Source organism: Mauremys mutica, chromosome 9 (genome assembly GCF_020497125.1).
Source record: "Mauremys mutica isolate MM-2020 ecotype Southern chromosome 9, ASM2049712v1, whole genome shotgun sequence".
NCBI lineage: Eukaryota > Metazoa > Chordata > Testudines > Geoemydidae > Mauremys > Mauremys mutica.
In genome coordinates, this window is record NC_059080.1 from 81,528,820 (window position 1) to 81,541,145 (window position 12,326).

Here is a 12,326-nt window from a genome sequence, read left to right on the forward strand (position 1 = left end):
TATAATTAAAGTAAAGTTTATAATTAGAAACTATCAATTTACTTATCACAGAAACTTTTGATAAGTCAATTAATTTTGCTGGGTTACCTGGTTGGTTTTTTTGTTTGTTTGTTTGTTTTTCTATAAAGAGCAGCTACATAAGTGAGAGGCAAATATAACACTCCATATTATAAAAGCAAATGATGGGCATACAAATACAGAAATAAAAACAGATATATTTGTTGTTTCAGATTTAACAAATCAAGTAGAGACAATTGGACTCAAGTTTCAGAAAGCAACAGCTGAAATGGGCCACTACAAAAAACTACTCATGTAAGATATTTTATTTTATTTATTTAAGGCCTAGTTTTACTGCCACTGTTTACTCAAAACTGCTCTTCACCCCATGCATAACTTTAAGCATATGAATAGTCTGAAACCAATAAGTCTTTTCAAAGCATTCAATCTCATCTCCATTCTGGTCCAGATGCAAAATTATTTGCTAATACGAACCTGTACCCAGCTCAGTCCAGATGTATCCTCTGTAATAGTATTCTGGAAAAGGATTAAGCACTGACCACTTGCCCTTCTGTGATCTAAATGGGATGATACAGATTTTTTTCTTGAATACATTTCTTATTTTTATGAAACAAATATTTGTGCTCAAGACAGTAATTTCACAAGAATAATTTGCTATCTTTCATTAACCTATGCAATGTATGTTCTCAATGTAGTCTATGCCTAATCGAAGATCAAGTCAAATATAAAGAATTTACTGTAGCAGAAACGAAAAGAATGAGCTTGCAGTATTGATAGATGTTATAAGTAAGCCCAGAATCAAAAATATCCAGAAGAGTAACAATTAAGTAGGCGTAAGAGCTGGAAATTTTGAAGGCTTTTTGTTGTTATGGTATTACTTCACCAATTAATAACCATGGTTAAATCTCATATTTATATTTAAAAAGAAATATGTCATTTTGCTAAATTATACTCATATTACATTCCAATTTTTAAAAGTACAGTTGGAAGATTTCTTCACTGTATAGTTAACTACATTTATTAAATGTGTTTTTCATTCTGAGAGCCTGCATTACCATTAAAATACTTTATTGCTAAGCTTTCTAAATATTTGTAACTCGTTGTGAGCAGAATCTCTGAATATAGGAATTGAAAACTAACTACATATCATAAAAGAAACCTTGTTTAAATTTTAGGAAAGTCCATAAAAAAGATTGTTGATACTACCAGTTATCTCTGACTTTAAAATGTGAGATAGTAATAGTTCTTTTTATTAGTGTAATATACTAATTTATTCCAGTTTTGAATTTTTTTCTATAGAACAAAATATTTTCCATGGCTTGTAAGAAGTGCAAATATGTGTGCAAGCAATGGAAATTTTAAATTTAAAAAACAAAACATAATCCAAAATACATTTTGCATCAATCCTGCCCCTTTTTAAAATCAATGGCAAAATTCCCACCAACTTAAATGAGAGAGTGGGTCTGTCTCTACCTGTCCATGCTGCTGTGTTGTTATTTCAGAGTATTTAGCCATACTATTAACTATATTTGCACTCTGTTAAATCTTAAATGGAAAAATACACGTTCACTTTTTAATGTCATATAATGTAGTTGGACTGGTGTATCTAAGGATGGAGATTCCAACACCTCCCTAGGTTACCCGTTCTAGTGCGTCACCACCCTCCTAGTGAAATAGTGTTCCTAATTTCCAGCCTAGACCTCCCCCACTGCAACTTGAGACCATTGCTTCTTATTCTGTCATCAGCCACCACTGAGAACAGCCTAGCTCTATCCTCTTTGGAACCCCCCTTTTCAGGTAGTTGAAGACTGCTATCAAATCCCACCTCACTCTTCTCTTCTGCAGACCAAATAACCCCAGTTCCCTCAGCCTCTCCTAGTAAGTCATGCGCCCCAGCCCCCTAATCATTTTTGTTGCCCTCTGCTGGACTCTCTCCAATTTGTCCACATCTCTTCTGTAGTGGGGAGGGGGGGCAAAACTGGACACAAAACTCCAGGTATGGCCTCACCAGTGCCGAATAGAGGGGAATATGGATCTGCTGGCAATACTCCTACTAATACAGCCCAATATGCTGTTGGCCTTCTTGGTAACAAGGGCACACTGCTGACTCATATCCAGCTTCTCGTCCAGTGTAATCCCTAGGCCCTTTTCTGCAGAACTGCTGCTTAACCAGTCAGTACCCATTCTGTAGCGGTGCATGGGATTCTTCCTTCCTAAGTGCAGGACTCTGCACTTGTCCTTGTTGAACCTCATCACATTTCTTTTGGCCCAATCCCCCAATTTGTCTAGGTCACTCTGGACACTATCCGTACCCTCCAGTGTATCTACCTCTCCCCCCATCTTAGTGTCATCCGCGAACTTGCTGAGGGTGCAATTCATCCCATCATTCAGATCATTAATAAAGATGTTTAACAAAACCTGAACTATTGGCGCTAATGTATGTAAGGAATAGAATACCCAAGACATCCTTTCGAAGCAAATAAATACATAAAATGTAGTACAGAAGATGGGGAAGAAACATGGTGCAGAATGGTGTATGTTTCCTTGTCTAATAAAAGACCTGTGTAAAGACCTAGCAATCTTGTCCACATCTAGCAAAGATTCTGTCTATCCTCCACACTGGTCTTTAAGATAAATCTATAAAATTTCCAACTTGCCTTTTTCATAGTATGGGAAAAAGAAAATTAATTTAATCTCACCCTCCATTTATGTTTCTAGCAGTAATGACATGTTTTAAAATTCTTACAATGCAACCACTTATTTGATGGGATACTATTCTCATCCTCAATAAACTAACAAAAGTCACTTGTCTGTTATCTGTCTCTCACCATTCAAAAGAGGTTGCCTAGAAACTTATTTTCCTTCTTGTAGCTTTGACTTGGAGACTCAAAAAGATGTAAATTACAAATCTCCTTTTACACCTGGAGTAGACAGCTCTTTTTTAAAAACGATGAACATATTGAACTATAAACGGTTATTGTGTGGAAAATACAAACTATTGTTTTGTGAGAGTACAACTTAAAGGTTTTAAATGTAGGCATCATTCAGTCAGTGATCTGACCGTTGCATTGCATGGCCATGTGATGAACTCCTATCTGAAACAGGATTGTGAGTTGGTGTTAAATATCATAGTGGCTCATTCCCCTCAAGTAATGATCAGTAAATGTTACTGAACAATGTTTTGTTCAATCATCACAAATAAATTCAGTCTTTCCTTATTTAATAGTGCTATGAGCACTTAAAACATTTGTAAATTAAACTGTCTTTACTTTCATGTGACAGTTGATAGAAATTGATATCTGGATGAATTAATTGGCCAATTAGTTTTGTGTCCTAGAAAATTCCCATGTAAGGTTGGTAGACATTAAAAAATAGAAGAGGTTTCTTTAAAAAACTATTTTCCTCTCAGTGTTTTGGAACAGAATGTTTAAAATTGTGATTTTTTTTTTAACATTTCATTTTTATCCTGATTTCCTAGGGAAAGATATGGGCCAAGATTTTTTTTAAGTGGGTGCCTAAAGTTTGGCTCTTGACTCAGCATTTAGGCACCTAAATAAGTGGCTTGATTTTCAAAAGTGTTGAGTACTCAGCACCACTTCAGTGGGAGTTAGGCAACATTATTATATTTTTTCATAATTCTCCTCAACAAAGTTACTACGTTTATCTCTCCATCCAATAGAGAAATAATGATATATACATATTTGTGCATGTATGTATATTTGCAGAGAGAGAGAGAGTGCGTAATAGTGGTGTGGTATAAGAGTGTTATCGGCATGAATTTGGAACATCTGTATTACTCATGAGTAGCAAAGCTGTGAAGGCTGATGCAAAGGCAATTGAAATCAATTATACTCTTTCTGTTGAGTTAAGTGGGCCTTGATCAGGTCAGGGGTGAGTCAGTGAGATCATCCCAAACTAATTTAAATCAAACTTCTTATCATACTATATCATAATGTATTCTCTACATGCCATATTTTATAGAAGAACTATTTCAGGAATGTTTTAGTTGATTTTTAGAATTTGTATTGGTATTATTTCTTTGTATTTGTTTTTTTAACCCCTCAGTTTGCAAAGCTAGGTATCTTAGTTACTGTGAATTCACTTGATTCCATGAAAACCTCTAACAATAGCCTAAAATAGCTTTTCCTGTGACAGTTTTAAATTATTTTATCTTGGGATAAGAAATGATTCCACAGTCCTTTTGGGAAGCTGGAAATTTCCCTTTTCTAAGGAAATAATGTTCTCATTTCTCAGTGAGTGGGATTGAGGTAATATAGCTAACAGATGTAATAGTTCTAAATATAGAAAAGATGTTACTGGTCCAAGACTGAATCTTGCTTATCCGGGCCTCAGGTGGGAAAAATTATATATGACTGGGAGGAGGACACATTTCTCTGGCAGGTGTTTTTTTTTTGAATGGCAGTTGTTTGAAGCTACTCAGAAGTTTGGAAAGTTACAATAACATTGGGGAAGGTTGATTAATGGACAGGCGAAGATGCGGTTAGACTCTCAGAGCTGCATGACAAATTCATGAATTGCATGGCTCTGCAGTTTGTCCAATGGATAGCATCTCCACATCAGGGCCGCCCAGAGGAGGGGGCAAGTGGGGCAATTTGCCCCGGGCCCTGCAGGGGCCCCGCCAGCCGCTCCGGGTTTTCGGCGGCAGCGGGCCCTTCACTCACTCCGGGTCTTCAGCAGTGGGTCCTTCAGTGCAGCGGAAGACTCGGAGCAAGTGAAGGACCCATCGCTGAAGTGCTGCCAAAGCCTCGGAGTGCCGCCTGGTGAGTACAAGCACCGCAAACAGCAAGGGGGTGGGGAAGCTGCGATTGGTGGCACTTAGGCTGCTCTACCGCCGCCGCTTCATTCTTCGGTGGCAATTTGGCGGTGGGTCTTTCCCTCCGAGAGGGACCCACCGCTGAATTGCCGCCAAAGACCCGGCCCTGCCCGGCCCTGAATCCTCTGGGCGGCGCTGCTTCACATACGTGGCATGTGCGTGTGTAATATATGTTATAGAGGCTTAGGAAAAGCTGTGTTGGGAATCGCACCTTCTAGGGAGTTATACCTAAAAAACTCCTGTTAATGGAAGACCTAGTGTAAACCTTACAGGTTTAGCTAACAAAGTGGGTGAGGTAATATCTTTTATTGGACCAACTTCTGTTGGTGAGAGAGACATGCTTTCGAGCCACACAGAGCTCTTCTTCAGGTCACATGGCTACAGCTACACTGCATATGCAACCATGGGAATTTTTTCTGGGGCTCCCATCAGTAGGAAATTTTTGTAAAATTCCTTGTGTGGACATGGATTTAAAGCAGGACTAAGTTCCCTCTGTCTCTAGATCTGACCCAGGAACTTGTCATGGGACAACTGAATTTTTCATGAAAGTTTTTTAGTAAAAGATGTACTAACATGTTCAGAGGAAACGTTTAAAAATGCTGCTACATGTCTTAACTGAAACTGCAGCAACAATCTTCAGGCAGCCTTACCCACTCCCATCCCTGATCTCTCTTCCTTTTGTCTCCCTAAAGGGGATGACTGGGAATGTGGAAGGCAGGGAGTGCATGGTTATATGAGGATTTGGAATATGAATGGGAAGGTTGGCCTAGCAGAGAGCCCAGTGTCTCTGTACTGAGGCATCAGCATACCTAGGGCTGCTAGATATTGCTTCCTCATGTCCCAGGGGAATCCTTGTTGCATCAGTGCCTCAAAACAGAGGTACTTGACTCTCCATCCCAGGCATTCCTCCATACATCCCACTCATTTGCTACTGAGACTCCTTTCCCATCTCACACACATACCAGTTTTTCTCCCCTTAATTCCTACCTTGATTCATCTTCAGCAGCACCTAAGGTGAGTGAAAATGTAGAGGCAGTCTGGGGGTGAGTGGGGACGTAGGAGAGCAGGGATGTGGATAGAGGATCATGTCCAGGAAGAGCAAGGCTGTGATTGAGGAGCATGGGGAGAAGCTGAGCTGTGTACAGGGAACCATGAGGAAGGAGTGCAGTAGTGTGTGGAGCTCATGGAAGACTTCGGACCTTTGTAACCTGGAACAGGGACAAGAATACATATGATCAACGCAGATAGCTGTCAGAGTTGATATAGATTTCTTATTTTAAAAAAATCCCTCAGACAAAACCATTGAATGTTTAAGATTTCTCTAGTGCACGTAGCATTAACCAACCACAAAAAACAGGAAATTGCTAGTTAAATCTTACCCAACCCTTGCAACCTACAACCATGATTTTACCCTCTTCACATTTTCTCACCCACAAAATAAATCTTTCCTCCCTTCAGCTCCATCCAAAACATTCAACCTTAACTCCCACCACAAACATCAACTATTGAAAAAATACATCACCACACCTTAGATCACCCAAATAGCACCACTTCAAACAGTGACTTCCCAGAATGATAAACAATACTACAAACTATTTCAACTTCAAAAACAAAACATCCAACAAAACACACGTAAACATAACCGTCACCTAAAATTTTTTCCACACTGTCTACTTCAACACAAAATGTTGTTCCTAGCCACTCCATATGGTCAGAGTTAAAAGCTGTATTATTTGTGTGGAGGTGGAGGGAGGGAAGCATATGCACTGTGAGCGAGGTAATGTACTGAACACTGTTGTAAAGTAAGTCAGTCAATTATCGGCCTTTGATATATGTGTGCAGCAAGTCAGGAATATTTTAGGAGTTAATTTAGTGTTCCTGAAAGTTGCCAAGTTGCACTGGAAACTGAAGTTCCCTTTAAGTACAAACTTCCACTCATTCCTCCAAATTCTTTTCTGCCCTAAACCCTGTTCTGAAAGATCCCGTTTTACAATTGAGAGGATGGTAAAGTCTCCGTGACCATTTAATCCATCATCTCTCTGGTTGTACTGTCAATACTGGTTGCCAGTTGTGGTGGTGAATAGTGATTTCTGTGATGTTGCTATCAATACACTAGAAACCCAGAGCCACAAGCTGTCAGGAGCAGAGACAAGCAGCTGCACAGGTATGGCTACACCATCGTGTGGAGGAAGGGGAAGATGAGACCCAGTTGGCATTTCCCCCCTCCCTCCACCCACCTTCTCAGACCCAGAACTGTTCAGGAGAGAACCTCCAAGGACCCTTTGTTGCAAGCAGCCTCCCCTACCTGTGTAAGTACAGGGAAGAAAGAAATTGTAGCCATAGATTCAAGTCAGCAGGAGCAGAGACTAAGAGCTGCAGCAGTGATCTTTGAACGCTGATGGCATACATCATAATCATACTGCTTTCTGCAGTTTTTACTTTGGACATTCTTTCTTCTCTGTTAATTGGCTATTCATTCCAACTCTCTCCTTTCCTCTCCATCATAATCTCTTCAGTTCAACTTCAGTTCACCTGCTCTCCACATTCCCCTTTGTCTCCCTCTCTTTCCTTCCCTGATCACTCTTACCCTCTCTCTTTTGTTTCCCTGTGACTGTTGGCCTGTCCCCTCAGCCAAAGAAGGGGTGATACCATGCCCACAGTCCGGTTCAGGCCCTTTTCTCAGGACTTCAGCTTTATGTCTTCCACAGAAAATGAGTACAGCCCAGCAATCATCCCTTCCCCCAAACCCAGGGTCTTCTGTAGAAGACCTACCTACTTCTTATGGATTTCCACTTCGCAGGCCACTTGCCTGGGAGTCAAACCCTGCTCTAGGGCCTCGTACAGGAACCAACCTGAATTTTGACCTAGGGGCTTCCTTCCAGAGCCAGCCTGCTTCTTGCAGTGCTCTACCCCAACTGAGACACTTGAGGGCTTTTATAATCACCTGATCACTAGCTGGGAGGCAGCTGATCCCAACTCCCCTTAAAAGGACAGCCACCCTGTGAAAGTCACTTGCCCCTTTCTTTATCTTTTTGTTTACTTAATCCCCTTTCAACAAAATCCACCCCCCACCCCCGCACACAAATAAGAAACAATAACAAAAATAGTATTGTGGAAGTAAAATGGCATTTGCAGTCCATTATATTGTTCATTCTGATTATTATATTCCTTTCCCCCGATCCTTTGTCTGTCTTGCCTATTTAGATTGTAAGCTGTTTGGGTCAGGGACAGTCTCTTACTGCATTTGTACAGTGTCCAGGACAATGGGGCCTGAACCTTGGTTGGGGCCTCTAAGTACTACTATACTAATAATAATTAATTACTAGCATAGCTAGGAACCAGAGTGAGACCACTAGTTTGTTTCACATAGGCCTCTACTTACAAATCTTAAATTAGAAATCTTAAACTTGAGGATTACTCAAACTGGGGATGACAGTAGTTCCTAAGGACCATCCAGCAACTGGGGATAGAGAGAAGGCATTGCAAACATTCATACCTTAGTTCTGGTTTGAGTCCCTGATTCCAGCAAAGCACACATTCCATTAAATGAACAATGATTTAGCAGGACTACTCATGCACTTAAAGTTATACGTATGCTTCATTGCTAGGCCTGTTTGAGACAGGATTAAAAATGTGTGTGCATGTGGGTTCAGTATATATGATCTATCTATTCAGAGATGTACAGCAAGTATGACAACACCAGTTTAATAAATCTCCCTGTAGGAGTATTCATGGTATTCAACTAAAATAAAAAGTGTGAAACAGTTAACAAATGAAGTCCAAATCATTTAATGAGTAAAGGCTTTGATTTCTTGGGGCTAATGTATATTTTATGAATTTTTACATTTTTAGGATGAAATCAAAGGAAGTTGACATCTGTCAAAGTGAACTTCAAAAGCTGGAGTATGAAAATGGAATGTCTAAATCCAGGTTTCTTTCAGAATTGTTTATATTTTATATACAAATGAGAGAGATCAAATTATTTTTATTTTTATTTATTTTAATATTGCTCTTTTTTAATCACAGGTCTTTTGGTACTTGTAACTTATATTTTTTCTTATTGTATTTGAATGATCATTCTAGTTAACTTCACAAAGATGTTCTTCGGCCTTCTTTTTCCCTTATTTTTGTCTTTGTGTAATATTCTCTTTTACAAGCAAAAGTTATCTCAGTATATCTTTTATCTATAAAGAAAAATCCATCAGCTGTGATATTTTGGTAATTTTTTATTATTATTATGATTATTATTCTTTAGACTTACTAAAGATCTAAAAGAAAAAGAAGAGTCTTTGCTAGTTTGCCAACAAGTATGCAAACGTTTACAGGAAGAAGTGGCAGAGAAAGAAAAGCAAGAAGAAGATCTAAAAAGAAGAACCAGTTGCTCAGAGAGTGAACTGGAAACAATTAAAACTCTTCTTAGACATAGAGAGGAAGAAGTAGTAATGCTGAAACAAGAAAGGTAATCAGATATGACTCACCCTGAATAGTTTTGCATAGCTTGATTTTTGCCCAGATTTTCTTTCTGAGGCTATCTTGAAATAAAAAGTCGCCTAAAAGTCAAATCTTCAGACTTCCTTACTTTTATCAAAAAAGTAAGATCATTATAACACCATGTGTAGTATGTGCCTAATGTAAAGAGCATGCTACAGTATCTATCAGAAAATAGCATAATGCATTTTTAAACAAAAAATGTGTAGTAGTTATTGATATTCACATTTATTGCAGTTTAAATTAAAGAGCACCTTTAGTTCAGACGCAACTGAAAAAACAGGATGTTATCAAAGCATTGCACAGTTTTATCAGTCTTGTTTCTGTCATGGGATAAGGCCGTTTCTATATATTGTTTGTAAGTAATGCTGACTTTTGGCCGTGGGAAAAAATGAGAAAAGTCATGGGTTTGTTACAGCAAAAAATCTAAAGAGTCATAACATTAGTTAAAAAAGGAAGAACCACACCATACAGTATTTTAATTAAAGCTATGTTTGTATTCCAGTAGAATGGCTTAATACAGATGTGGGTAAACTGTGGCCTGTGGGACAATCCTGCCCGGCCCCTGAGCTCCCGGCCGGGGAGCCTAGTCCCCAGCCCCTCTCCCACTGCCCCTCCTCCCCCGCAGCCACGCTGCCCTGCTCTGGCCCACCGCTCCTGCTGGGCGGTGTGGGAAGAGCAGCTGGCTCTGGCCAGGTGTCATGGCTGTGAGCTCCTGCTGCTGGTAAGGGGGTGGGGGGTAGGGTAAGGGAGTGGGAGGTCAGTTGGATGGGGCAGAGGTTCTGGGGGGGCAGTCAGGGGATGGGGAACAGGGAAGGTTGGGAGTAGGAGTCCCGGGAGGCCTGTCAGGGGGGCGAGGATGTGGATAGGGGTTGGGAGGGCAGTCAGGGGACAGGAAGCAGGGGAGGTTGGAAAAGGGGGTGGGATCCCAGGGGGCAGTTAGGGGCGGGGGGTCCCGGGAAGGAGTGGTCAGGGGATGAGGAGTGGAAGGCAGTTGGATGGGGGTGGGAGTCCTGGGGGGGCTGTCAGGGGGCAGGGGTGTGGATAGGGGTCGGGGCAGTCAGGGGACAGGGTCCTGGGAGGGGGCAGTTAGAGGACATTGGATGGGTTAGGAGTTCTGAGGGGGGCAGTCAGAGTGTGGGAAGTGGGAGGGGGCAGATAAAGGGGCGGAGGCCAGGCTGTTTGGGGCAGCACAGCCTTCCCTACCCAGCCCTCCATACATTTGTGCAACCCCGATGTGGCCCTTGGGCCAAAAAGTTTGCCCACCCCTGCTCTAAAGTGAAACCATGAACAGGGAGGACTTAAACATGGGCTTAAGTGCTTTCTTGAATTAGGGTCTTTGAGCAATAGGTGTTCAGCATATTGAAAGATCAGCTCCAAGATGACTAAAGATGGACTCCCAAAAATTGACACAGAATTATAATCCGCTTTTGAAAAATTAGGCAACACTAGAAACCGATTCAGTTTTCCACAGTAAGGGTGATTAACCACTGGAACAAACTACCAAGGAAAGTGGTAGATTCTCCATCTTTTGATGTCTTCAGATCAAAATTGGATGCTTTTCTGGAAAATATGCTTTAGCCAAACACAAATTATTAGGCTCAGTATAGTGATAATTGCGTGAAATGTAATAGCCTGAGACAGTGGTTCTCAACCGCGGGTCTTCGGGGCACTTCGGCGGCAGAATTGCTGCCAAAGACCCAGAGCAGAAGAAGCTCCAGGGGCCCGGGCCCCGCGAGAGTTTTCCAGGGCCCCCGGAACGAGTGAAGGATCCTGCTCCAAGGGCCCCGAAAAACTCTTGTGGGGGCCCCTGCAGGGCCCGGGGCCTGGGGCAAATTGCCCCTCTTGCTCCCCCCTCTGGGCAGCCCTGCCTTAAATTAGAGTGAATAAATGAAGACTCGGCACACCACTTCTGAAAGGTTGCCAACCCCTGATCTAGAGATATGCAGGAGGTCAGACTACATGGTGTAATGGTCCATTTTGGCCTTAATCTATATGAACCCACAGCTCTTGATGTTTATTCCTATGCTTTAATCACAGGCTTATCCATCCCCAATAGAAATAACATTAAAACTGTTCTGGTAATAAACTTCCAGGGCCAAAGACATAATAGGTCACAGGAACCCTGTTTATCTGACTGGAATGAAATAGGTGGAATTTATTCAGACAAAAGGCTTTTGAACAAGACAGGGAGTTTTCATGCTGTTGATGTACACTGAGAGGTATAACCTGTTTTCAGATTCCAGGAGTTTGGATTTAAAAGGTTCTTCTGGATCAGAAGTTCCTGCATACAAATCTGGCAGTTCTTCTTCGAGTGCTTGCTCATGTCCATTCCATGTTAGGTGTGCGCATGCTTTGTGCACAGTTGCCAGAAATTTTTCCCTTGGTGGTATCCGTTGGGCCGGCTCTAGCGCCATCTGGTGCCACACGCTCATGTGCAGATGTAAGGGGCCCAGCTGACTCCGCACCTTCTCAGTTCCTTCTTACCACCTGTGACAATCGCTGGAACAGCTTCTCTTTCCTCAAGAAGGCGTTCATCAGTGGTTCCTGTTATTCCCAACTTCCTTTCCAATTTTGCTCCCTTCAGTTTATTTCCGTTAGTAGTAGGGTAAATAGTTGGACCCTCACATTGTTTAGAGGAAAATCCTCCACCCCTGGGGCTGGGCATGCCCCAGTCTCCAGGCTTCAAACCCTGTGCCTCCTGGCATTGGCGAGTATGTCGAGCAGAAAGGAGCATATTGCCCTGAGCTCCAGTCAAGCACCAGGTCCTTCGGTTACTGACCAGAAGAAAACCAACCCTGCTGATGTCAGCGAATGTTTCCCTGATCTGGCACCATTTCCTGGATTCTGACTACTGGCCGGTGGAAGTGAGGGGTACCACCCCCTAGGGCTCCGCAAGCCGACTTGGAGTTGGAGGTGGAGTTGTGCATCCAGCCTAGGGGCCAGTCCCAGAACCCAGCTTATGTTCCATCATATCCTGGTGCAG

At 41.8% G+C, this 12,326-nt stretch overlaps 1 protein-coding gene across 4 annotated transcripts in view; it reads left to right on the forward strand.

Annotated features, from left to right (window-relative positions):
- Positions 1-12,326, forward strand: part of LEKR1 (leucine, glutamate and lysine rich 1) — a 126,492-nt gene that overhangs the window by 96,674 nt on the left and 17,492 nt on the right. For all 4 annotated transcript variants that reach the window (XM_045031427.1, XM_045031428.1, XM_045031426.1 and 1 more), the window contains 3 exons: positions 231-312; positions 8,705-8,782; positions 9,108-9,311. In XM_045031427.1, coding sequence (XP_044887362.1) covers positions 231-312; positions 8,705-8,782; positions 9,108-9,311 — 364 coding nt within the window. The remainder of the gene's footprint in view (positions 1-230; positions 313-8,704; positions 8,783-9,107; positions 9,312-12,326) is intronic.